The sequence below is a fragment of the Aotus nancymaae genome, unplaced genomic scaffold, assembly GCF_030222135.1.
Source record: "Aotus nancymaae isolate 86718 unplaced genomic scaffold, 86718_ANA_hifiasm-v0.15.2.pri h1tg000067l, whole genome shotgun sequence".
In the NCBI taxonomy this organism is placed as follows: domain Eukaryota; kingdom Metazoa; phylum Chordata; class Mammalia; order Primates; family Aotidae; genus Aotus; species Aotus nancymaae.
In genome coordinates, this window is record NW_026988482.1 from 27,386,180 (window position 1) to 27,412,754 (window position 26,575).

Sequence of the window (26,575 nt, forward strand, 5' to 3'; positions counted from 1 at the left end):
GCACCTGTAGTCCCAGCTACTCAGCAGGCTGGGGCAGGAGAATCACTTGAACCTAAGAGGTGGAGGTTGCAGTGAGCCAAGATTCCGCCCCTGTACTATAGCGTAGGTGGCAGGGTGAGAGTCGATCTTAAAAAAAAAAAGAAAAAAGAAAATCAGATGTGTGCATAGAAATGACATTTTTTTTACCTTTTTGGCCAGGCGTGGTAGGTCACACCTGTAATCTCAGTACTTTGGGAAGCTGAGGTGGGCAGATCACCTGAGGCCAGGAGTTTGAGACTAGCCTGACCAACATGGAAAAACCCCATGTCTACTAAAAATACAAAATTAGCTGGGCATGGTGGCACATGCCTGTAATCCCAGCTATTTGAAAGGCTGAGGCAGGAGAATCTATCTTTTTTTTTTTTTTTGAGATGGAGTCTTGCTCTGTCGCCAAGCTGGAGTGCAGTGGCATGATCTCAGCTCAATGTAACCTCCACTGCTCAGGTTCAAGCAATTCCCCTGCTTCAGCCTCCCAAGTAGCTAGAACTACAGGCATGCGCCACCATGCCCAGCTAATGTTTTGGATTTTAGTAGAGACGGGTTTTCACCATGTTGGCTAGGATGGTCTCAATCTCCTGACCTCGTGATCTGCCTGCCTCAGCCTCCCAAAGTGCTGGGATTACAGGTGTGAGCCACCATGCCCGGCTGGCAGGAGAATCTCTTAAATCCAGAAGGCAGAGATTGCAATGAGCCGAGATCACGCCACTATACTTCCGCCTGGGCAACAAGAGAGAAACTCCATCTCAAAAAAAAAAAAAAGAGACATTTTTAGCTCCAGCATGTACCACAAACCATTTATAATTTTATCAGTGGGAATACTAGAGATCTGAATACTTTTAGTATTCATTAAAACAGAAATGTACATTTAGTATTTATTAAAACAGAAATAGTTTATATAGGGAGACAGAAAAATAAGAACTTACCCTTCCTTGGAATCCCCATCTGACTTATCAGTTGAACTTGTAGAAGAACTTAACTCATCTTCAGAGAGACAATGAATCAGTTTCCTTTCCTATTAATGTTTGGAAGAAATAAAATTCTACATGACAACACTACCAGAATGTGATAGTTGAAAAATCTTAGATGCAACAACTAGACACAATACATTTCTAGGTGCAATGTAACAGGAGAAACTAACAAATACAAAAATTGTTCCCATATGATTGGTGGCAAAAAGAAAAAAAATCAAAGTGATTTTACCCGTATGATATCCCAGTTCACCCATAAAGTTCATAAGAAAGACTGAAGAACATCAAGGTGAAGTTTTACAAGGGTCCTGGAGAGTATGAGCTGTGAAGAAATTTCCAGAGGGGAATGGATGGCTAGTTCTGGTGTAACAACTTCTAAGCAGAGGGCTTGTTCCATAGGAATGTTGGCATTTTAAATTACCTAGGCAACTTCAGCTTGCTTTTTTTTGTTTTTGTTTTTGTTTTTTTTTAGATACAGGGGTCTCACTATGTTTCCCAGGCTGGCCACAAACTCCTGGGCTCAAACAATCTCCCTTCCTTGCCCTCCCAAGTAGCTGAGACAACAGGCACAAGCCACCATGACCAGCTTCAGTTTGCTCTTAATGTGAGACTGTTAAAGTGCTTTAAAGGATTACCTAATAATACACATAAACCTTGCAACTCTGGGATATGGAGAGTAGCCTCTATTAGTGAACTAACTAAATTATACGGTTAAAGAAATAACACATCCATTACTTTCAAAGAGCAAGAAGACTTCTCAGAGTATTATACAGAGAGGTGAACATGGATTAGAAACCTAGCAATTACCCATTTAGCCACCAGATGGTGGCTCTACATCATCTACTGGCAAGAAGGTAAACTACACTGACACAAGAAACTGAGGAATGATTAGCAAGTGAGACTCAAATCAGGCGACACAGATGGGTATATTGGTATCACAGCAGAATGAGCGAACTGTTGCCTAGTGCAAGCCCTTAGAAAGTTCTGATTTATTTATTTGTTTGTTTGTTTGTTTGTTTGTTTATATTTTTGAGACAGGGTCTTGCTCTGTCACCCAGGCTAAAGTGCAGTGGTGTGAACACAACTCACTGTAGCCTCAACCTCATGGGCTCAAGTGATCCTCCCACTTTGGCCTCTTGAGTGGCTGGAACTACAGGTGTGCACCACCTTTCCAGGTAATTTTCTTTTCTTAGAGACAGGGTCCAACTATATTGCCCAGGTTGATCTCAAACTCCTGGGCTAAAGCAATCTTCTCACCTTGACCTCCCAAAGTGCTGGTATTATAAGCGTGAGCCACTGCATGAGGCCAGGAAGTCCTGTTTTAAAGACCTACTTAAGAAATATTTTTAATTAGGCTGTCAATTGTTTACAAGAGTACCTGAAAAATGTATTCCCTTAATGGGTCAAACATAATCCTTTTGACTATTATTTACTAGTTCCTTTCTTTATCAAGAGCGAAAAGATGTAACAAGCTGGCCCTGCCCCAAAAATAAATGGAGCTGACATTTATAAGGTTTACTGCATTAGGCCTGCCAGATGTAGACTGTCCACCTTCTCTTCTGGGAGTATGTAATGCACCTGAGTGACGCTGCAGTCAGAAGAGAGCCGTCGGGCAGGCATGGGCTGGTCTTCCTCCTGGGGTTTCCCTGGCCCTGCTACACTCGGAGAAGCTTTCCTCACTGAAGGGCCTGAAAAAGCAAACATCCCCAGTAGTTGTTTGTGGTGGGCTACCACAATTGAAGAGGGCTTTGTATTGGGTATGGAACATATCCCAGCAAGAGCTGGCCCAGAAGTAACTCAAACAGCATATTTATCATTACTCTGGTGTCTGATATCTCAGTTGAAATCTTAGCTCTGGGTCCACCAGCTCTGTGACCTTGGGCAAGTTACTTAACTCCTCAGAGCCTCTGTTTCCTCAGCTGCAAAATGGGGATAATGCTGCATATTTTTGTAGTTACTGTAAATATGAAATGTGATAATGCCCTTGAGATGTTTCCCATAATGCCTGAGACATGGCCAGCATTCAATAAACGGAAACTACTAATACTATCCTTAAAAAATAATAGAAGAAATGAGCATAGCTCTCAGCCTAGGGCAGTGCCACTCCCCCAGCAACCTCCCTCTGTTCCTGAGATGAGAGCAATTCTCTGACCAGAAATCATTCACTTCATTTCTGGTTTGAAACCTCCCAGGAGTTACTGCCACTGAAAGCCCTCTTGCTCTTTTTTAAATATCTTCCTCCTCTGATATTTGTTCCAGATTCAACAGCCTATAATGATTTCTTAAAAGGCTTGACTAAGAAATTTCAAAATCTCTTCCAAATCGATTTCCTACATGGATTACTGTTGCTGGAAAGTTTCTACCTCTCACAGTCAGAACCAGTGCTTCTGTCCACGAGCCATACCCTCAACTGCCAATTAGATGAAGAAAGAAGTCAACTTTACCTGAAGAGAACATTTCTTCCTGTGACTGCTTTAGTCGCCTCCTCTCTCTGGCTGATAATGGTCGATCCTTTAAAAGAAAGTCACAGAGTCACTTCCACTCCTACTCGCTATTCTTGTAACACCTACAATACATGATATATCATCCAACATTAAGAAAAAGGTCTTGGCCAGGTGCAGTGGCTCATGCCTGTAATCCCAGCACTCTGGGAGGCCAAGGCAGGCGGATCACGAGGTCAGGAGTTTGAGGCCAGCCTGGCCAACATGGTGAAATCCTGTCTCTACTAAAAATACAAAAATTAGCTGAGCATGGTGGCGCACACCTGTAATCCCAGTTACTCGGGAGGCTGAGGCAGAACTGTTTGAATCTGGGAGGCAGAGGTTGCAGTGAGCCAAGATCGCTCCATTGCACTCTAGCCTGGGTGACACAGCAAGATTCTGTCTCAAAAAAAAATGGCTAGGCACGGTGGCTCACACCTGTAATCCCAGCACTTTGGGAGGCTGAGATGGTGGATCATGAGGTCAGGAGATCAAGACCATCCTGGCCAACATGGTGAAACCTCATCTCTACTAAAATACAAAAAATTAGCCGGGCGTGCTGGTGTGCGCCTGTAATCCCAGCTACTCAGGAGGTTGAGGCAGGGGAATCGCTTGAACTAGGGAGGCAGAGATTGCAAAGAGCTGAGATAGTGCCACTGCACTCTAGCCAGGTAACAGAGCAAGACTCCGTCTCCAAAAAAAAAAAAAAAAAAAAAAGGGAAAAGGTTTTATTCCAGCCTGGGTGACACAGCAAGACCAAAAAAAAAAAAAAGGTCTTGCACTGGACCTAGAGGAGTGTCCGTTGGAAATCAGCCCACCGCAGGGTTATAGCTACTAGTGAGAAATGATCACAGCCTTCGTTTCTGGGAGGTACTCATTTTTGGAAGGGCGAATAAGGACTTTCACATTTACCATATTCAGCATCTACTTGGTTTCCTTAATTCACTAGAAGCGACCATCTCTGAAACCACAGAATCTGTCCATTTCAATCAAAGATTCTGCTGAGGCTGGGAGCGGTGGCTCACACCTGTAATCTTAGCACTTTGGGAGGCTGAAGCAGGTGGATCACCTGAGGTCAGGAGTTTGAGACAAGCCTGGCCAACATGGCAAAACCCTGTCTCTACTAAAAATACAAAAATTAGCCAAGCGTGGTGGCTGGCACCTGTAGTTTCAGTTACTTGGGAGGCTGAGGCAGGAGAATTGCTTGAACCCAGGAGGTGGAGGTTGCAGTGAGCCAAGATCATGCCACCGCACTCCAGCCTGGGCAAAAGAGCGAGACTCTATCTCAAAAAAAATTGAGGCCGGGCGCGGTGGCTCAAGCCTGTAATCCCAGCACTTTGGGAGGCCGAGGCGGGTGGATCACGAGGTCAAGAGATCGAGACCATCCTGGTCAACATGGTGAAACCCCGTCTCTACTAATACAAAAAATTAGCTGGGCACGGTGGCGCGTGCCTGTAATCCCAGCTACTCAGGAGGCTGAGGCAGGAGAATTGCCTGAACCCAGGAGGCGGAGATTGCGGTGAGCCGAGATCGCGCCATTGCACTCCAGCCTGGGTATCAAGAGCGAAACTCCGTCTCAAAAAAAAAAAAAAAAAAAAAAATTGAAAAAATAAAATAAAATTCTGCTGAGATCGCATCTGTCCCATCTGTCCCTTCCAGTGTTTGGCAAGAAGCAGAGGTAAGGTGTTTTAACACAAAACTTTACAATATACACAGGATTTTATAACCAAAAAGCTTTATAAGAAGGTTTTGGGGGTTTTTGTTTTTGAGACAGGTTCTCACTCTGTCACCTAGGCTGATCTCAGCTTGCCTCAACCTTCTCCTGTTGGGTTCAAGCCATCCTCCCACCTCAGCTTCATGAGTAGTGGTACTATAGGCATGTGCCACCACATTTGGCTAATTTTTAAATTTTTTGTAGAGACAAGGTTTCACTATATATTGCCCATGCAAGTCTTGCACTCCTGGGCTCAACTGATCCTCTTGCTTCAGCCTCCCAAAGTGCTATTTTTTTTTTTTTTTTTTTGGTGAGACATAGTCTCACTCTGCCACCAGGCTGGAATGCAGTGGCTCGATCTCAGCTCACTGCAACCTCCACCTCCCGGGTTGAAGTGATTCTCCTGCCTCAGCCTCCTGAGTAGCTGGGACGACAGGTGCATGCCACCAAGCCCTGCTAGTTTTTGTATTATTTTTAGAAGAGACGGGGTTTCACCATGTTGGCCAGGATGGTATGGATCTCTTGATCTTGTGATCCACCCATGTTGGCCTCCCAATGTGCTGGGATTACAGGTGTGAGCCACCGCACCCAGCTGGTTATGAGGTTTTTAAAAATCCAACATATAGTCCCACAAACCTTTGATGATAACATCTCACTGCTCCTTGAACTGCTCACAGATCCAGTGACCACTCTACATTGGTTTTCAGCATCTTTTTGTTTTGATGTGATATTCACTTTTCCAACAATGGGATGAGAGGGCAAAATTTGATGAGGCGACTCTTGGAACTTAAATAATTAAAAAAGAAGATTATAGGTTTCGTATATAGCCCCTTCCAATGTTCCCCTATCAGCAGGTTCTCTATGTTTTTGTCAATGGTTTGCTCTTAAAAATTTCAAAACATTGCATTTTTTGGAAAGACTCTGCCAAAAGTAAATCATCTAAGAAGCTTATGGAGAGGATACCTGTGGAAGTTACTTCAAGAAATGATATGTCAACATGATTCTGTGGAGAAGCTGAAGAAAGAACTGTTCATCAGTACAATATAGATGGAGTCAAAGGTTTACCCTCATTAGCCTATTCCTTTAATTTTCAAAATGATCTGTCCATCCTTGCTAGAGAAGATAAAATCCTTACTCTGCTTCCAACTCACTAATATTTGAAAATTAGCATTTAGCATCTTGCCACTGTCACCCTTCTCTATATGTTCCCTGCATTTCCTACATGCCTTTTTGGCAATTGTTAATTGCTTTAAACAGAAATTGAGCTTCCCAAAGTCCACCTCCCGAACAAAAGCAAAATGACATACAGCAAAGAGATCTCTGCCAACCTGTCTCTTTTCCCCTCTGTGCTCAGTCTGTTCTTTCTTCTTCTGCCGTCGCTGTCGAGACAGGGAAGGTTCAGATCCAGAGTTGTGTGGCTGTAAATCTGGGTGGATTCTGCCCTGTTTTTCTATAATACATTCACTAGCAACTTGATCCTTAAAAATAATAAAATGACATTTTAAAGTATAGCAGCAACCTGGTACATTATAATCCAAAGTAAGGTTCCCATAAAAAGTGGCTTTTGGCCAGGCACGGTGGCTCACACCTGTAACCCTTTCACTTTGGGAGGCCAAGTGGGGGCAGATCACCTGAGGTTGGGAGTTGAAGACCAGCCTGACCAACAGGGAGAAACCCTGACTCTATTAAAAATACAAAATAAGCTGGGCATGGCAGCACATGCCTGTAATCCCAGCTACTCGGGAAGCTGAGGCAGGAGAATTGCTTGAACCCAGGAGGCGAAGGTTGCAGTGAGCTGAGATTGCACCATTGCACTTCAGCCTGGGCAACAAGAGCAAAACTCCATCTCAAAAAAAAAAAAAAAAAAAAGTGGCTTTTGTCTTTAGCATGAAGACTTTCCACAGTTTTAAAAATTGTTTCCATATTGCAATTTAAAGTATTACATGGAAGTTCTAAAATGACCCATCATGATGTAAAGTTTACAATATGGTTCAAATTTAACAATGCAGAATTAAATATAGAGGCATATATAACCTTCCTCTTAGAAAACAAAACCAGTTGCAATTTCAAATTTTTGTGCAATGAGATTAAATCATAATGCGACAGTTCAAAAATAATAAAATGAAGCAAACACATACAAAAACACAAAATAATGAAAAGTCTTTTGAACATCCAAATGGCCAAACTCTCCATGCCTACTTTTAAAATTGTAAATGAAAACGAGAAGTTGAGTATGGTAGCTCACATCTGTAATCCCAATGCTCTGGGAGGCCAAGTCAGGAGGACCACTTGAGGCCAGGAGTTCAAGACCAGCCTGAGCAACACAGTGAGACCTCCATCATCATAAAAAAAAAAAAAAAAAAGTCAGATGTGGTGATATGCCAGGTAGTCACAACTACCCAGGAGGCTGAGGTGAGAGGATCGCATGAGCCCAGGAAGTCGAGGCTACCATGAGCCATGATCATGCCACTGTACTCTAGCATGGGTGATACAGCAAGAGTATCTCAAAATAAATTTTTTTAAATAAATTAAAAAGAAAAAAATTAATTAATTAAAAAGAAAATGAGGAGTTATCTTTCTTAAAATGAATGTTTATTTGCAGTGTAGACAGGTAAAGACAAAATGTCAACATTAGTTATCCCAATGTTCTTTTTTCTCTTCCTCCAAATAAAAATTTTTTTTTTTTGAGACAGAGTCTTGTTCTGTCACCAAGCTGGAGTGCAGTGGCGCAATCTCGGCTCACTGCAACCTCCACCTCCTGTTCAAGTGATTCTTCCGTCTAAGCCTCCCGAGTAGCTGGGACCACAGGTGCGTGCCACAATGCCCGGCTAATTTTTGTATTTTTAGTAGAGACAGGGTTTCGCCATGTTGGCCAGGATGGTCTCAATCTCTTGACCTTGTGATCCACCCACCTCAGCCTCCCAAAGTGCTGGGATTACAGGCCTGAGCCACCGCGCCCAGCTGATAATTGTTTTAATTAAATCGCTTAAATTGTGGCTAATCTGAAACTACTGATGTTTGATCCAGTTATTTAAAAAAAAAAATCTCTTCATAACTTTTCACAGGTTTTCCATTTTGAAAATGAACAGATGTTTTAAATGAATTCCAATTTAATACAAATTTATTTCCAAGGTAAATATCAGTTATTTGGATATACTCTAAAAAGCACTGTAAAAAGAGCAATGAGTGCAGGTAGATCATGAGATCAGGAGTTCAAGACCAGCCTGGACAATATGGTGAAACCCCACCTTTACTAAAAATACAAAAATTAGCTGAGTATGGTGGTGCACACCTGTAGTCTCAGCTACTTGGGAGGCTGAGGCAGAAGAATTGCTTGAACCTAGGATTCGGAGGCTACAGTGAGCAGAGATTGTGCCTCAGAAACCTCCGCCTTCTGGTTCAAGTGATTCTCCTGCCTCAGCCGCATGAGTAGCTGGAATTATAGGCGTGTGCCACCACACCTGGCTAAGTTTTGTATTTTTAGTAGAAACAGGGTTTCATTATGTTGGCCAGGCTGGTCTTGAACTCCTGACCTCAAGTGATCTGCTCTCCTCAGCCTCTCAAAGTGCTGGGATTACAGGCATGAGCTCCTGGCCAGGAGACAATATTTTCAAATGCTGTATCTAATAAGGAACTAGTATCTAGAATAAAGAACTCTTAGAATTCAATAATAAAATGATAAATAAACCAATTTTAAAATTGGCAAAGGATTAGAATAGATTATTTCTCCAAAGGAAGTATACCAATGGCCAAAAAGTAATAAAAAGATGTTCAAGGTTGGGCGCAGTGGTTCACACCGGTAATCCCAGTACTTTAGGAGGCAGAGGCAGGCTGACCACTTGAGGTAAGAAGTTTCCACCCTGGCCAACATGGTTAAATCCCATCTCTACTTAAAAAAACTACAAAAATTAGCTGGTCCTGGTGGCACACGCCTGTAATCCTAGCTACTCAGGAGGCTGAGGCAGGAGAATCGCTTGAACTCAGGAGGCAGAGGTTGCAGTGAAGCGAGATCATGCTACTGCACTCCAGCTTGGGTGACAGGGCAAGACTCTGTCTTTAAAAAAAAAAAAAAGATGCTCAACATAATTGGTCATTAGGGAGATGCAAATCACAACCGCTTCACACCTATAAGGATGATCATGTTCAAAACAATAAACAGTTAACAAGTGTTGGCATGGATGCAGATAAACTGGAACACTCATATATTGCTGGCAGAAATAAAATTATATAGCTGCTTTGGAAAACAATTTTGTAGTTCCTCAAAAAGTTTAATACATAGAGTTACCGTATGACCCAGCAATTCTACTCCTAGGCACATACTCAACAGAACTGAAAATATATGTCCACACAAAAACTTGTACACAGGTGTTCATAGCAGCATTATCCACATATAACCTTCCTCTTAGAAAATGAAAGTAGCTAAAAAGTGGAAGCAACCCAAATGTTCATCAACTGATGAATGTATTGAACAAAATATATACAGACTAGGCATGCTGGTTCACAACTGTAATCCCAGCACTTTGGGAGGCTGAAGCGGGCGAATCACTTGAGATCAGGAGTTTGAGACCAGCCTGGCCAACGTGGTGAAACCCCATCTCTACTAAAAATACTAAAATTAGCTGGGTGTGGTGGTACACACCTGCTATCTCAGCTACTCAGGAGGCTGAGGCACGAGAATGACTTGAACCCAGGAGGCAGAGGTTACAGTGAGCTGAGATTGCACCACTGTACTCCAGCCTGGGTGACAGAGTGAAGACTCTGTCTCAAACATATACACACACACACACAGACACAGACACAGACACATACAAATACAGTATATTATTTGGCAATAAGGAATAAGGCAGAGTGCAGTGGCTCATGCCTATAATTCCAGCATGTTGGGAGGCCAAGTTGGGAGGACTGCTTGAGCACAGGAGTTGAAAAACCAGCCTGGACAACATGGCCATGGCAAGACCCTATCTCTCTACAAGAAACAGAAATTTAAAAATTAGCTGGGCATGTTTGTGGTACCAGCTACAGGCAGGAGGATCACTTAAGCCCAGGAGGTCAAGGCTCAGTGAGCTGTGTTTGACTACTGCACTCTAGCCTGAGCAGCAGAGTGAGACCCCAACTCAAATAACTTTAAAAATTAATTTTTTTTTTTTTTGAGACAGAGTTTTGCTCTTATTGCCCAGGCTGGAGTGAGATGGTGCGATCTCGGCTCACCACAACCTCCGTCTCCCAGGTTCAAGAGATTCTCCTGCCTCAGCCTCCTGAGGAGCTGGGATTACAGGCATGTGCCATCATGTTCAGCTAATTTCTGAATTTTTAGTAGAGATGGCATTTCTCCACGTTGGTCAGGCTGGTCTTGAACTCGCAACCTCAGGTGATCTTTCCGCCTCAGCCTCCCAAAGTGCTGGGATTACAGGCATGAGCCACTGCACCCGGCCTAAAAATTAAATTTTTTTACAAAAGGAGTAAAATGTTGGTACATTTTATATAAAATAAATGAACAGGAAAAAAGGAATAAAATGTTGCTACATCATAGATAAACCTTGAAAATATCACGTTAAGTAAAAGAAGCCAAACACACAAAGCCATACATTCTATGATTTCATTTATACGAAATGCTCAGAATAGGCAAATCCATAGGGACAAATGTTGCCAGGGGTTGTGGGCAAGGGGAAATGGTGAGTGACTGTTACAGGGTACTAGGTTTCTTTTTGGGTTGATGCAGATATTCTTCTATGTTTAAACTAATACACAGAATAATTGACTTTCCTAAAATGACAACAGAACCCACACATTTACATCTGCATTTTCAGTCCTCTCTCTAAAACCAATACCTCATGTGTGCATATTACTCACCTGGTCCTTTGGCTTTTGTTCTTTGATTAGGGGCTGCAGAGGCTTCAATGGTTCATTCTTTTCCCCAATGACGTCAGAGGACCACATGGGAATTAGGTTTTCAGGCTGAGCACTGGATTTAGTGTTGTCCTGCAGAATCTCCTCTTCCACTTGAGAAATACTGCATTTACCTCCTAATTCATTAGAGGCATCCAAGTGTGTTGGCTGATTCTCCTGAACAAAGCCATCGCTCACTGAGTCCTTCCCTTTTTCAGGTAAGATGTCTATATTTACCCTACTGATTGTGGCTAGTTCTGTGGTATTGCTCAAGTCCTGTTTGCAGGTATGGGCCTTCAGGCTCACAGGTGACTTCAAGGGACCAGAGACCCTGGGTTTCTCCTCGGACAAACATTTGCCTTCAACCTGAATGAAAACATGTTTGGAAATTATTATAGTACACATCACATCACATACAAAAATCAACTCAAAATGCAACAAAACGTTCCTCAAAAAGTTAAACACGGAATTACCATATGACCCAGCAATTCCACTCCTAAGTATGTACTCCAAGGAACTGAAAGCAGGGACTCAAGAAATTGTACACCAATGTTTATAGCAGCTTTATTCAAAATAGCCAAAAGGTGGAAACAACCCGAAAGTCCATCGGCAGATGAAGGGACAAACAAAATGTAGCAAATACTGCTGGGCATGGTGGCTCACGCCTGTAATTCCAGCACTTTGGGAGGCTGAGGCAAGTGAATCACTTGAGGACAGGAGCTGGAGACCCAGGAGCTGGAGACCCAGCAGCTTGAGACCAGCCTGGGCAACATAGTGAAACTCCATCTCTACTAAAAATACAAAAATTAGCTGGGCATGGTGGTGCACATCTGTAGTCCCAGTTATTCGGGACACTGATGCAGGAGGATTGCTTAAGCCTGGGAGGTGGAGGGTGTAGTGAGCCGAGAGACCACCACTGCATTCCAGCCTGGGTGACAGGAGTGAAATCTTGTTTCAAAAAAATATATATATATGGCAAATACATACAATGGAATATTACTAATCCATAAAAAGGAATTAAGTTCTGATACATGCTAAAACATGAATGAACCCTGAAAACATGCTAAGTAAAATAAGCCAGGCCGAGTGCAGTGGCTCACACCTATCTTCCCAAAACTTTGGTAGGCAGAGGCAAGAGGATCGCTTGAGCTCTGGAGTTTGAGACAAGCCTAGGCAATATGGCAAAACCTCATTTCTATAAAAAAAATACAAAAAAAAAAAAATTAGCTGGGCATGGTGGCAAGTGCCTGTAGTCCCAGCTACTTGGAAGGCTGAGGTGGGAGGACTGCTTGAGCCAGGAGGTCAAAGCTGCAGTAAGCCGTGATTGCACCACTGCACTCCAGCCTGGTTGACACAGTGAGAGCCTGTCTCAGAAAAGAAAAGAAATAAGCCAGGACAGGGAGCAAGCAGAGGCAGGACTGGCACTGTGGCCAGAGGTGCTGCTAGGCCGCAAAGGCAATGGGCAGCTGGGAACTCTACATTGAAGGCACAGAGGTAAGGCACAATGACCGGAAGGCTGGTAAATTGAATGCTGAGAGTCTGATAGACTACTGAATTTCTTTGGAGTACAAATTATGAACTCTTTCTGGATCGGGAACAAGGCAAGAATGCCTGTTTTCACCTCTTCTAGTCAATATAGTACTGGAAGTTCTAGCCAGAGCAATTAAGCATGGAAAAAAAAAAGGCATCAAAACTAGAAAAGAAGAAGTAAGATTATCTCCTTTTGCAGATATGATCTTGCATGTAGAAAACCCTAGATTCCACACATAAAAACTGCTGGAACTAATAAATGAATTGAGCAAGGTAGCAAGAGGGAAAGTCAATACATAAAAATCAGTTGCATTTCTATACACTAACAATAGACAATCTGAGAAGCAAATTATAAGAACAAATCAATTTACAACAGTATCAAAAAGAGTAAAATAATTAGGAATTAATCAAAAGGTGGAAGAAAGACTTACATAATGAAATCTACAAAATAGTGCTGAAAGAAATTTAAAGAAGACATAAATGGAAACACATCCTATATTCATAGGTTAGAAGACTTAACATTGTTCTTTTTTTCTCTTTTAACAATTAGGCATCTCCTTGAGGAGAGCTTAATGTTGTTAATATATTAATACTACCCACAGCAATCTATAGATTCAATCTAATCCCTATAAAAATCCCAATGACATTCTTTGCAAGAACAGAAATATCCATCCTAAAATTCACATGGAATCTCAAGGGATCCCAAATAGTCAAAGCAATCTTGAAAAAGAAGAATAGAGATGTAGGACTCATGTCTCATGATTTTAAAACATACTACAAAACTACATAAGCAAAACAGTGTAATATTGGTATAAAAACAGACATTATACATAGAAACCAATGGAAGGGAATGGGGAACCCAGAAATAAACCTTCACATATATGGTCAAATGATTTTTGACAAAGGTGCCAAGATCATTTGATGAGGAAAAGACAGCTTTTTCAACAAATAATGCTGAAAAAACTAGATATCCACACACAGAAGAATGAAGTCAGACCTCTACCTAACACCATATATAAAAATTAACAGCCAGGCACAGTGGGTCACGCCTGTAATCCCAGCACTTTGGGAGGCCATGGCAGGTGGATCACCTGAGGTCGGGAGTTCAAGAACCGCCTGATCAACATGGAGAAACCCCATCTCTACTGAAAATACAAAAAAAATAGCTGGGCATGGTGACACATGCCTGTAAATCCCAGCTGCTCAGAAGGCTGAAGCAGGAGAATTGCTTGAAACCAGGAAGTGGAGATTGCAGTGAGCTGAGATAGCACCATTGCACTCCAGACTGGGCAACAAGAGTGAAACTCTGTCTCAAAAAAAAAAAAAAAAAAAAAATTAACTCAAAATGAACAAAAAAACCTAAATGTAAGACCTAAAACTATAAAACTCTCAGAAGCAGACATAAGGCAAAGACTTCACAACTTTGGATTTGGCAATTATTTTCTGGATAGGATACCAAAGGTAAAAGCAACACAAGAAAACGACAAATTGGATTTCATAAAAATTAAAAATTTTGTGCATCAAAAGATACTATCAACAGAGTAAAAAGGCAACCCACAAAATGAGAAAAAATATTTACAAATTATATATGTGATAAGGGATTGACATCTTGAACAGGAGAACTCCAGAAACAGCAAAAAATGAATGACCCAACTCAAAAATGGGCAAAGGACTTGAATCGCCATTTCTCCCAAAAAGATATGCAAACAGCCAATAAGCACACGAAAAATGCTCAACATAACTAATCACTAAGGAAATGCAAATCAAAACTGCAATGAGATACCACCTCATGCCCATTAGGATGGCTATTATTAAAAGATCCTAGAAAATAACAAGTATTGGTGAGAATGTAGAGAAACTGGAACCTTCATGCACTAGAATGTAAAATGATACAGAAGTTGTAGAAAACAGTTCTGCAGGTCCTCGAAAAGTTAAAAGTACAATTACCATGTGATCACCTTCTGGTTATATACCCAAAAAAATAGAAATCAGGGTCTTGGCTCATGCCTGTAATCCCAGCACTTTAGGGGGCCGAGGCGGGTGGATCACCTGAGGTCAGGAGTTTGAGACCAGCCTGGCCAACATGGTGAAACCCCGTCTCTACTAAAAATACAAAAATTAGCTGAGTGTGGTGACAAATGCCTGTAATCCCAACTACATGGGAGGCTAAGGCAGGAGAATCACTTGAATCCAGGAGGCAGAGGTTACAGTGAGCTGAGATGGCGCCACTGCACTCCACCCTGGGTGACAAAGCAACACTCCATCTCAAAAAAAAAAAAAAAGAAAAGAAATCAGGATCTCAAAGAGATATGTGTAGACCCATGTTCATAACAGCATTATCCACAGTAGTCAAAAGGTGAAAACAACACAAATGTACATCTGCAGATGAACTGGATAACAAAATGTGGGATTTACATACAACTAAATATTATTCAACATTAAAAGGAAGGAAATTCTGACATATGTCACAACATGGATGAAACTTGAAGACATTATGTGAAATGAAATAAGGCAGTCGTGAAAGACAAATACTGCAAGATCCACTTATCTGAGTTACTTAAAAACCATGGAGACAGAAAGTAGAATGATTGCTGCCAGGGACTGGGGTAGTAAGGAATGGGGAGATACTGTTTAATGGGAACAGTTTCAGTTTTACAATATGAAAGAGTTATGAAGATGAGTGGTGATGGCTGCACAACATTGTAGATGTATTTATCACCACTGAATTGTACATTTACAAATGGTTAAGATAGTAAATTTTACATTATGTGTATTTTATCATAATGAAAAAAATTAAAACTAAAAATTGGATCCACGACCTAAACATAAGAGCGAAAACTATAACTATGTTTTAGAAGAAACTATGGCATAAACCTTCAAGATGTTGAATTTGGCAAGGGATTCTTAGCTATGACAACAAAAGAAAAAAATAGATATACTGGACTTCATCAAAATTAGAAGCTTTTGTGAAAAGGACATTATCAAAAGAGTGAAAAAACAAAAAATTTTTTTTTTAATTATAAAAGGAAAGCAAAGACAACTTAGACAATGGAGAAAATATTTGCAAGTCGTCTGATAAGGGACTAGTAACTGGAACACGGATTGAGAACTCTTACAACTCAACAACAAAAAGACAAAAAACACCCATTTAAAATTGGGTAGGAGCTGGGTGACGTGGTTCATACTTGTAATCTCAGCACTTTCGGAAGAAAAGGAAGAACTGCTTGAGCCCAGGAGTTCAAGACCAGACTAGGCAACATAGTGAGACCCACCTCTACAAAAACAATAAGCCAGGCATGGTGGTGTGCAGCCGTACACCAAGCCAACCAAAAGGCTGAGGTGGGAGGATCCCTTGAGTCTAGGAGTTTAGAGGTTGCAGTGAGCTATGATGATGCCACTATACTCCAGCCTGGGTGACAGAGCAAGATCCTCTCTGTTAAAAAAAGAAAAAAAAAAAAAGGCTGGACACAGTGGCTCATGCCTGTAATCCCAGCACGTTGGGAAGCCAAGATGGGAGGATCACCTGAGTCCAGGAGTTTGAGATCAGCCTGGGCAATATAGTAAGACCTTGTCTCTATAAATAAAAAAATTAGCCAGGTATGATGGCATGCTGTGGTCCTAGCTACTCAGGAGGCTGAGGTGAGAGGATCACTTGATCCCAAGAGATGGAGGCTACAGTGAGCTGTGATCACACCACTGCACTCCAGCCTGGGCAATAGAGTGAGACCCTGTCACAAAAAAAAAAAGGCAAAAGCTTTAGCAGATATTTCTCCAAAGAGGACATACAAATGGCCAAAGAGCATGTGAAAAATGCTGTATGTCATTAATCATTAGGGAAATACAAATCAAAAATATAATGAAATACCACTTTACAACCACTAGGATGGCTAGAATCAAAAATTTAGAAAATAACAAGTGTTGACAAAGATGTGGAGAAACTGGACAATCCCTTGTGCACTGCTGACGGGAATGTCAAATGGTACAGCCACTGCAAAAAACAGTGCCAACAATTCCTCAGAAAATCAAACCAAACTTCTCATTTGACTCAGCAATTCCACTGCTAGGTATATATCCAAAAGAATGGGAAACAGGTACTCAACTACTTGCACACAAATGTTCATAGTAACAGCCAAAAGGTGAAAAAAAACCAAATGTCCACTAATGGATGAATGAATAAACAAACTGTGGTATATCCATACAATGGTAGCCAGACCTAAAAAGAAATGAAGTATTCATATACACTACATGAATGAACCTTGAAAATATAGTGGAAGACACCAGAAACAAAAGGTCACATATTTAATGATTCTATTTATATGAAATATCCAGGACAGGTAACTTCACGGAGAAAGAAAACACACTGGTAGTTCCCAGGGGCCAGGTGAAGGACTGTTTAATGAGGAAGGGATTTCCTCTGAGGTGATAAAAATGTTTTAGAACTACATAGAAGTGATGGTTGTACAACACTGTGAATGTACTGGCCGCACTTAATTCATCACTTTATTTAATTATTTATTTTATTTTATTATTATTTTTGAGACAGAGTCTCATTCTGTCACCCAGGCTGGAGTGCAGTGTGATCTTGGCTCACTGCAACTTTCAACTCCCCGGTTTAAGCAATTCTCCTGCCTCAGCCTCCCGAGTAGCTGGGATTACAGGCGCCCGCCACGATGACCAGCTAATTTTTGTATTTTTAGTAGAGATGAGGTTTCACCACGTTGACCAGGCTGGTCTGGAACTCTTGACCTCAAGTAATCTGCCAGCCTCAGCCTCCCAAAACGTTGGGATTACAGGCATGAGTCACTGTGCCCAGCCTTAATTGTTCACTTTAAAATGATTAGTTTCGTTACATAAATTTCACCTAAAAAATTCTTAGTTATTACAGCACTGACTTCATGAACAATTTGACAGCCCAATTTGGATAAACCTAAATCAATCACCTTAACCAGTATTCTTTCCTTACAATAAGGAATTAATTGTACAACAGAATCTTCAGTAAAGCATAATCATTTCACATATAATAATTTACTTAGATGGCCTATTTTTCTAAGTGCAGTTTCTAAAACACATACCCCTTAAAAAGAAACGTACCATTATATATGTCTGGGAACCCTCAGAAGAGTGTGGTTGGGGGTGGATTACTTCATGATTTGATTCTGGCTTTCTGGAAACCACTGTAGCAACAGGCTTGGATTTAGAGTCATCATTTTTAATGTTATTTTTGGAGGTTTTTCTTTATGAAGGAAAAAAGAAAATTATCAAGACATTGAAGATTAAGGGTTTTTAAGTATATGTGGGAGTACGTGTATATACAATGAATTCCCTTATAGAATTGGACCATTTATAGAGAATAGTTTTCTAAAAATCTAAGGGGCATCCTACAAAACACCTGACCAGTAGTCTTTGAAACAATCAAGGTCATAAAAAATAAAGTGAGAAACAATCATGGACCCCTGATTAGATGTAATATATCCTGTATTGGATCCTGGAACAGAAAAGAGACATTAGAGAAAAAAAACTGGTGAAAGCCAAAGTAAGTCTGGAATTTAGTCAACAGTAGTATTTCTTTCTTTTTTTAAAAACTGAGACAGTCTCACTCTGTCACCCAGGCTAGAGTGCGGTGGCATGATCTCAGCTCACTGCAACCTCCACTGCCCGGGTTCACGTGATTCTTGAGTCTCAGCCTCCCAAGAAACTGGGACTACCAGCGTGTGCCACCACACCTGGCTAATTTTTTTTTTTTTTAGTAGAGACAGGGTTTCGTCTCTTCTAAATGTTGGCCAGGCTGGTCTCGAACTCCTGACCTCAGGTGATCTGCCAGCCTCAGCCTCCCAAAGTGCTAGGTTTAGAGGTATGAGCCACTGCTCCCAACCAAGTCAACAGTAACGTAACATTTCAATGTTGGTTTCTCAGTTTTGACAAATGCATTAGGGCATATAATCACAGAAGAAACTAGATAAGGAGTATACAGGAACTCTCCACACTAACTTTCCAACTTTTCTGTTTATATAAAATTACTCCAAAATACAAATTCTATGGGAGATTGCCTCACACACGGAAGTACCAGGAGAATTTTTGTTTTCAAATTTTACATGTTTATAAAAATACCACAACTGCTTGGCTAACTTTGAGAGTAAAAATGATTGGTATACTTAGTCCTGACTCATAGAATAAATGTATACAGGAATAATATCCCCAACTACTTTAGTGTGTCATTTCTAAAACTGGGCTAAACCTCTGGAGAATTCAAGAGAAGCATGAAGATCAGTGCATTGGAAGGCCAAAGGTCTAGTTGGTGGGAAATTATATAGACAATGTGCACAAAAAGACGGTTCCTTTTTATTCCCTGAGGCGTCTCTAGCACTGCCTCCTCTCTTTCCAAATTTAACATGCCACAAGGCAAGAAGGGAAGCGAAACAGATTGTGATAGTTTTGTCCAGCCCTAAGTCTTAGATCCTGGAACACCTGTTTAGTAAAGGTAGAATCTGCAAGTCAAAGTAAAGAATTCTTCTCTTGGGAAGTTATATGAATGAAGAGAGAACTTCATAAAAGCTCTCAGAAACGCGAGCACTACTTTTTAATATTAGTATCTTACATAGTGAGATGTATAGGTTTCTCAGATACTCTCTAATTATAATTTCTGAAACATATGCCCTTTTTAAAAAAATTATTTGGCTGCTCCTTGCAAACAGGGCTAACCCATAGGCAGTGTACTCAGAGTAGTACATACGTCCTTTTAAAAAAAAACTTACACTATATGTCTTAGAACCCTCTGAGGAATGTGACAGTGGTTCTCCAAATTTCTGATTTTAGCAATTAAGCAAATATCAACATGTACTTGAAGACTGGGAGAATATGCCATGCCAAAATATGCTACTTTAGCATAAAGATTATTTTGGGCTAAGGCGCTTTAAAAAGTAAGTGCAATAAGCGCACTCTGACCTTCCCTTTTTCTTCTAGAAAGCAGGAGATAAAACTCCCATATGAAACATGCCCTCCCTGTACCAGAAGGAAAGTAAAATTCTTATCAAGAATGGAAAGCTGAAACTGAGAGAATTCTATAAACAGACCTTATTAAAATAATTCTTATCTTCCTTTAGCCTCTCCCCATAGTTTAGTTTTCCACAATTGCCTCTCTTTGTTGAATCAAGCACAAAAGCATTTAGGTTTTGCCACTTCTTTGGGTCTTCATTTCCTTATGAGGGCTCCTGTGTCACATAAAACTTATTCAAGTATTAAATAAATCTGTATGCTTTTCTCCTGTTAAATTATAAGTTTAATTCTCAAGCTCAGCCAAAAAACCCTAAGAGGGTAGAATTTTCCCTCCTCTACATATGTAATCATGCCATTTTATTTCTTGTTTTTTAAAAAAACTCACCATCAATTTTTGTATATGAATATTATAAAAGCCACCTTCTTTTACCCCATCTATTTAGCCCAGCTATTTGCAAGGGAAGTATCTTACATCTTTGTGGCCTCCAAAAAGGAGGAGATTTGGCGCTTGATATAAGGCTGCCTCAGGATGCTCCTCACAGATGGTCTTTCTTCAGGCCTTTTGCTCAGCATTGTTCTTATCAGTTCTGCCAGCTCTGGGCTATAATCTCTTGGCATTGGTGGCAGCTACAAAGAAAAATAATACTGTAAATATGACTAATAGTCTTGTGAAACAAAGTAAAAGCTGGTAGAGGTTTCCCCGATATTTATTTAAAGTCATATATCCAAATAAGCAGAAAACAATCAGTATATTAGTCTACAGGAAGTGTACTGGTATCCCAGTTGTAAGATAACAAGTTGTAAAATTGTAAAAGTATATCCTTCAATCCAGCAGTCCCATTTGATGACTCTCTCATTGAGGAGTAAGAGTATGAGTTTCCTAGGCCAGGCGCGGTGGCTCATGCCTTTAATCCCAGCACTTTGGGAGGCCAAGGTGGGTGGATCACGAGGTCAAGAGATCGAGACCATCCTGGTCAACAAGGTGAAACCCGTCTCTACTAAAAATACAAAAATTAGCTGGGCATGGTGGTGCGTGCCTGTAATCCCAGCTACTCGGGAGGCTGAGGCAGGAGAATTGCTTGAACCCAGGAGGCGGAGGTTGCGGTGAGCCGAGATCGTGCCATTGCACTCCAGTCTGGGTAACAACAGCGAAACTCCGTCTCAAAAAAAAAAAGAGTATGAGTTTCCTAAAGACTTATGGACCAGGATGTTCAATGCAGTACTGTTCTTGCAGTAGTAAACAATTGGAAACAACATAAGTGTTCATCCATAGGGGATTTGTGAAATAAATTATCATACATTCTTCTTATAGAAACTAGGGTCAGGTGCGGTGGCTCATGCCTGTAATCCCTGCATTTTGGGAGGCAGAGGCAGGCAGATTGCCTCAGGTCAGTAGTTCAACACCAGTCTGGACAACATGGTGAAATCCCATCTCCACTAAAAATACAAGAAAACTGGCCGGGTGCGGTGGCTCACACCTGTAATCCCAGCACTTTGAGAGGCCATGGAGGGCAGATCACGAGGTCAGAAGTTGGAGACCAGCCTGGCCAATGCGGTGAAACCCCGTCTCTACTAAAAATACAAAAGTTAGCAGGGTGTGGTGGTGCACCTGCAGTCCCAGCTACTCAGGAGGTTAAGGCAGAGAATCACTTGAACCCGGGAGGTGGAGGTTGCAGTGAGCCAAGATTGTGCCACTGCACTCCAGCCTGGGCGACAGAGAGAGACTCTGTCTCAAAAAAAAAAAATTAGCTGGACATGGTGGCATGCACCTGTAATCCCAGCTACTCAGGAGGCTGAGGCAGAGGAATTGCTTGAACCAGGGAGGTGGAGGTTGATGTGAGTCAAGATCACACCACTGCACTCTAGGCTGGGCGACAGAGTGAGACTCCGTTTAAAAAAAAAAAAAAAAGAAAAGAAACTAGGCAGCAGGTTAAAAAATACAAGACTTATAGGTACTGACTTGGAAAGATGTCCCTCATATATACAGTCAAAAAAACAAGTTATGTATCATATTAACTGCCTGATTCCATTTCAGTTTCTTTCAAAAATCTGTGGGTGTACGTACGTGCATGCGCGCGCACACACACACACACACACACACGGAGTTATGTCTGTATAAAGACAGGAAAAAGCCAGAAAGGCAATGTGCCAAATTGCTAGCAATGGTCATCTTCCAGGGAATGGGCATAGAAAGAGAAAAGAATTTCACTCCTTTCTTGTTTGAGTCTTAAGTAATGGTATTATGAGAAAATTTTACTTCTGTGTCTGTTTTTCAATATGTTTCAAATTGAAAAATTAAATGAGTTGTGAGATACTAAAATCAGTAGGTGATTCATGGCCTTTAAAACTCAATGGTACATTGGCTGGGGGCAATGGCTCATGCCTGCAATCCCAGCATTTTAGGAGGCCAAGGCAGGCAGATCACCTGAGGTCAGGAGTTCGAGACCAGCCTGGCCAACATTGTGAAACCCTGTCTGTACTAAAAATACAAAAATTAGCCAGGTGTGGTGGCATGTGCCTGTAATCTCAGCTACTTGGTAAGCTGAAGCATGAGAATTGCTTGAACCTGGGAGACGGAGGTTGCAGTGAGCTGAGATCATACCATTGCACTCTAGCCTGGGAGACAAGAGAGAAACTCCATCTCAAAAAAAAAACAACAAAACTTAACGGTACATAGATGCCTGACACTATAAAGGGCAACTAGCCTCATGGAACTAACACATAAAGCCAGTCACTTTGGAGTCCATATCAGACACAATGCTTTCTGTGGTTCTTAATTAGTTACTGATTATTGTGATGATTATCAAAGAAACGTCAAGTTTGAACAGAGTAAACTCATTTTAAATGTAGCTCATTGAATCATAGGTTGCTTAGAAGAACATATAAATAGCTTCTCAGGGCATCTGCACATCTTATGATTATAGGCATATGTTTTCAAAAAGCCAATTATTTTGAGCCATTAAGCCATCTTACAGATTAATATTAAGAAATGATTCATCAATCCCTTTTCCTCTAGTCTGACCTTCCCCACAGAAGGGACCCACCATTCCTAACTATCAACCCAATATCAGTTATTACTCCATGACTCATCGATATCATCAATGATTTTGCTAGTAGCTATTTATAACGCTGCACTATAGAAACACTACTCAATTAGTTCTAGATTATTCTTTACCTTTCCTTCAATAATCCGATAAACTAAAGAATTCATATCTTTTGCATTGAAAGCATGCTTCAGGGTAGCCATTTCATAGACACAGCATCCTAGAGCCCAAACATCAGACTAGAAAATAAAAATAGTAAATGGTTAAATGTCAGAATCACTTATTTACATTTTTTTCCTTTAAAAAAAGAAAACATTTTCCTTAAACAGATTCACAGATAATTCTCTGATGTAACTAATTTCTGAAATTATGAGTACTCTCCTAGAGACAAGGTGAGCCAGCATACAGAGCCTAGTCCTACCTTATAGTTGTAGGGTTTGTTTGAGAACAATTCAGGGCTCATGTAGTAGGGTGTGCCAATGAGGGTGCTAGCCATGTCACAGTGGTTCTCTAACACTCGGGCAATTCCTAGGTCCCCCACTTTGATGATGTTTGTTCTTGTTAGGAAGACATTTTGAGTTTTCAGATCTCGATGAAGGATGTGTTTTTCATGTAAATACTGAGGAAAGAAATAAGATTTTATTACATATAAATAGACTTAATTAAATATTTATTCCTGGCTTATTATATACCATCAGCAATGAAATGAGTTACAGTCTTTGACCATAAAGAGTAATTGACCATAGGCCGGGTACACTGGCTCACAGCTGTAATCCCAGCACTTTGGGAGGCTGAGGCAGGCAGATTACCTGAGGTCAGGAGTTTAAGACCAGCCCGATCAACATGGAGAAACTCCATCTTTACTAAAAATACAAAATTAGCCAGGCATGGTAGTGCATACCTGTAATCCCAGCTAAGGCAGAGGTTGCAGTGAGCCAAGATCACCCCATTGCACTTCAGCCTGGGCAACAAGAGCAAAATTCATCTCATAAAAAAAGAGTAATTGACCATAAAGAGTAACCAACCATACAATTCTTTTATTCAACCAACACCTATCAAACATTATTGCTTTATAATCTCTAAATAAAAGGTCTAATTTACAATTTTTGAAATAAGAAAATTAAGTTCCCTCCATTGACTTGCCCAGTGCCGCTCAAAACTGCTCCCTGGTAGCTTGACAACTATACCATTTTAGCATTACATAAATCCAGTTTAAAAATATGCTTATAGGCCAGGCACAGTGGTGGCCAGCACTGTGGAAGGCCAAGGTGGGTGGATCACTTGAGGCAGGCGTTCAAGACCAACCTGGCCAACATGGCAAAACCTCATCTCTACTAAATAAATACAAAAATTAGCTAGGTATGGTTGCACATACCTACAATCCCAGCTACTCGGGAGGCTGAGGCATGAGAATCACTTGAACGTAGGAGGCAGAGGTTGCAATGAGCCATGATCGTGCCACTGCACTCCAGCCTGGGTGACAGAGTGAGACTCCGTCTCAAAAAAAAAAAAAAAAAAAAAAAGCTTACAAACTCCCACTGAAGGTAGGACAACTTATATAGTCAGATGCAGTCCTCTCAGACCCATGAAATCCTCAGCTTAATAATATTTTTGAATATAGCAAGAGTATTTTTATTTAGAGAAAGTATCTTAGAATTTAAACAGGGTCAATTAATTCTGGACAAGTCTGTCCAGTTCCAAAATAGTATTTCATAAATAAGTCTCACTTTTGAGTTATATGTATATTAAAACAAACTTGTAGGAACGCTTATTCCAGCTTATGGAATGAAGTGTTGCCCAATTCTAAAAAATAAAAAAAAAGAAAACTTGTTTTGCATTTCCATCCGCTCTACCACAGCAGAGTGACAGATGAAATCACTGGGCATATTAATTAACCTAGCCACCTTTCAGCATGACATAGTTGACCAACAGATAACAAACATAGTCACTCTTTGCTCTTGGTTGCCTCAGGGTCCTTCAAATTGACTTTGCTATTGATATTAAATGAATGGGTTTCCCCTGCAATTAGACATGAAATCTATTTTAATATAGGTATCACTTGCTAGAAAAGTTCCAATGCTACAGCAAAAGCGATTGGGTACATTTCTATATGTAAGTATTTGAAGAAAACATTTTCCCAAAGTACACCTGCCATCTCCTTGCTATCTGGGAGCAAGCTGGAATGCCATTAGTCTACACAGTACCTGTAAAGCCATGGCGATCTGTACAAACCACTCTACCACCTGATTCTCAGGCAGAAGCTGCCCTTTCTGTTCCTTGAGCTTTCGGTACAGATCACCTCCTTCACAGAAGCCCATGACAATGTAGAGTAGACCGTCTCCTCCCTCCCATGACTCCTTGTAGGTGACAATGTTGGGATGCTTCAGCTGAGACAAGAGCTGGGCTTCCTGTTCAGCAGCTTGCCGCTCTCGACTAGAGGCATTTCGGAGATTCAGTTTTTTGATGACATACTAAAAAGAAAACACGTATTTTACAATGTGTAAATAAACATAAGATTTGTGGCCTCAGAGTTACCTAAGGGCTCTCGAGAATATCCTCAAAACCTTATAAGCTTTATCAGGTTCTTATTAAAAAAATAAAATAAAAATAAAAAGAATATCCTCAAAACCAACCTTGTGGAGCCCGTTAGATAACCTATTCATTTTGTTTTTCACTAAGCACAAAATTGGGGAAAATATTTGCTATTATTCATTGTAGAAAGTAAAAAGCTCCTCCTCAAAGTTTCCCTTCTTGTTAAAGAATAGTAATAATGATAAATGTTAGAAGTAATAGTTTCTTTTAAAGACTAACTTTCATTAAAGCCTTCTTGCTTTTTGCTAGTAACTCTTTGTTAAGCCTTATCCTATGTAGCTGTTAGGAATACATACATTTTATGTCCTTGTACTTTAACCAAGATATTTGTGCTGGACATGCCCACAGGCATGTCCCAGCTCGCAGTCTATGCCCCTACCTTATTTGGAAATGTTATTACTTTTCTAAGTCCTTTCATAAGCAACTTCCTCTTTTCCTTTGTTCTCCATTGTCTTTACCTATTTAAAAAATTTTAGGAGACAGATCCGAGATGGCCAATTAGGAGCAGCTCAGGATTGCAGCTCCCAGCGAAAGCACTGACGGTGAGTGGACACCGCATTTCCAGACGGATTTTTATTGCCTACAGACCAGGAGATTCCCAGGCGGAGGAGCCCCACAGGTCGCCAGCACGGCTGTTTTGGCCGGCACCTCAGCCCGGCGGTTCTCCATACAAAATACATGGGTCCGGGTGCCGTTTTAGCTGGCAATTGGAGCTCCTGGGAGACAGAGTCGCCCATTCAACTGATTAAAAAAGGGGACTGAAACAGGGAGCCAGGCCAGGAGATTCCCGGGCAAAAAAGCACCATGAATCTCAGCGCGGCTGTTTCAGCTGGTGCGGTGGGTCGCCGCACAGGAAATCACACAGATCCTGGCGCCTTTTCAACAGGCGACTGGTACATCTGGGAGACAGAGTTGACCGTTCAACTTGAAAAAAAAAAAAAAAGGGCTGTGAGGCAGGGAGCCAGGAGATCAGGCTCGGCTGGTCCCACCCCCACAAAAAAACAGCAATCGGAAACGCTCTGGATTGAGTTTCACAGTAAGCACAGCTGAACCCGGGACGGTACAGCTCTGTGGGGGAGGGGCGTCCGCCATTACCGAGGCAGTCCACCACTATGGAGGTAGTCCACCATTGCCAAGGCAGCCCACCATTAAGAGAGAGTCCACCACTATAGAGGTGGGCCACCATTGCTGAAGCAGTTCTAACTATACCTGTGTAAACAGGACTGCAGGGAAGCTCACACAGCACCTGGGAAGAGCCCACAGCAGCTCACCAAAGCCTCTGCAGGCAGACAGTGACTAGGCTGCCTCCTTGCTGAGCAGGGCAGCCCT

At 41.2% G+C, this 26,575-nt stretch overlaps 1 protein-coding gene across 6 annotated transcripts in view; it reads right to left on the bottom strand.

The window, feature by feature from the left end:
- Nucleotides 1–26,575, bottom strand: part of NEK4 (NIMA related kinase 4) — a 68,451-nt gene that overhangs the window by 33,009 nt on the left and 8,867 nt on the right. For 4 of the 6 annotated variants that reach the window (XM_012460706.2, XM_064367198.1, XM_021671634.2 and 1 more), the window contains exons 2-12: nucleotides 24,859–25,125; nucleotides 23,076–23,273; nucleotides 22,786–22,893; nucleotides 20,083–20,237; nucleotides 17,709–17,850; nucleotides 11,052–11,453; nucleotides 6,509–6,679; nucleotides 5,838–5,987; nucleotides 3,452–3,518; nucleotides 2,586–2,695; nucleotides 963–1,051 (exon numbers count right to left, since the gene is read on the bottom strand). In XM_012460706.2, coding sequence (XP_012316129.2) covers nucleotides 963–1,051; nucleotides 2,586–2,695; nucleotides 3,452–3,518; nucleotides 5,838–5,987; nucleotides 6,509–6,679; nucleotides 11,052–11,453; nucleotides 17,709–17,850; nucleotides 20,083–20,237; nucleotides 22,786–22,893; nucleotides 23,076–23,273; nucleotides 24,859–25,125 — 1,859 coding nt within the window. The remainder of the gene's footprint in view (nucleotides 1–962; nucleotides 1,052–2,585; nucleotides 2,696–3,451; nucleotides 3,519–5,837; nucleotides 5,988–6,508; nucleotides 6,680–11,051; nucleotides 11,454–17,708; nucleotides 17,851–20,082; nucleotides 20,238–22,785; nucleotides 22,894–23,075; nucleotides 23,274–24,858; nucleotides 25,126–26,575) is intronic. The other 2 variants (XM_012460707.2, XM_064367196.1) reach the window with 1 other exon arrangement.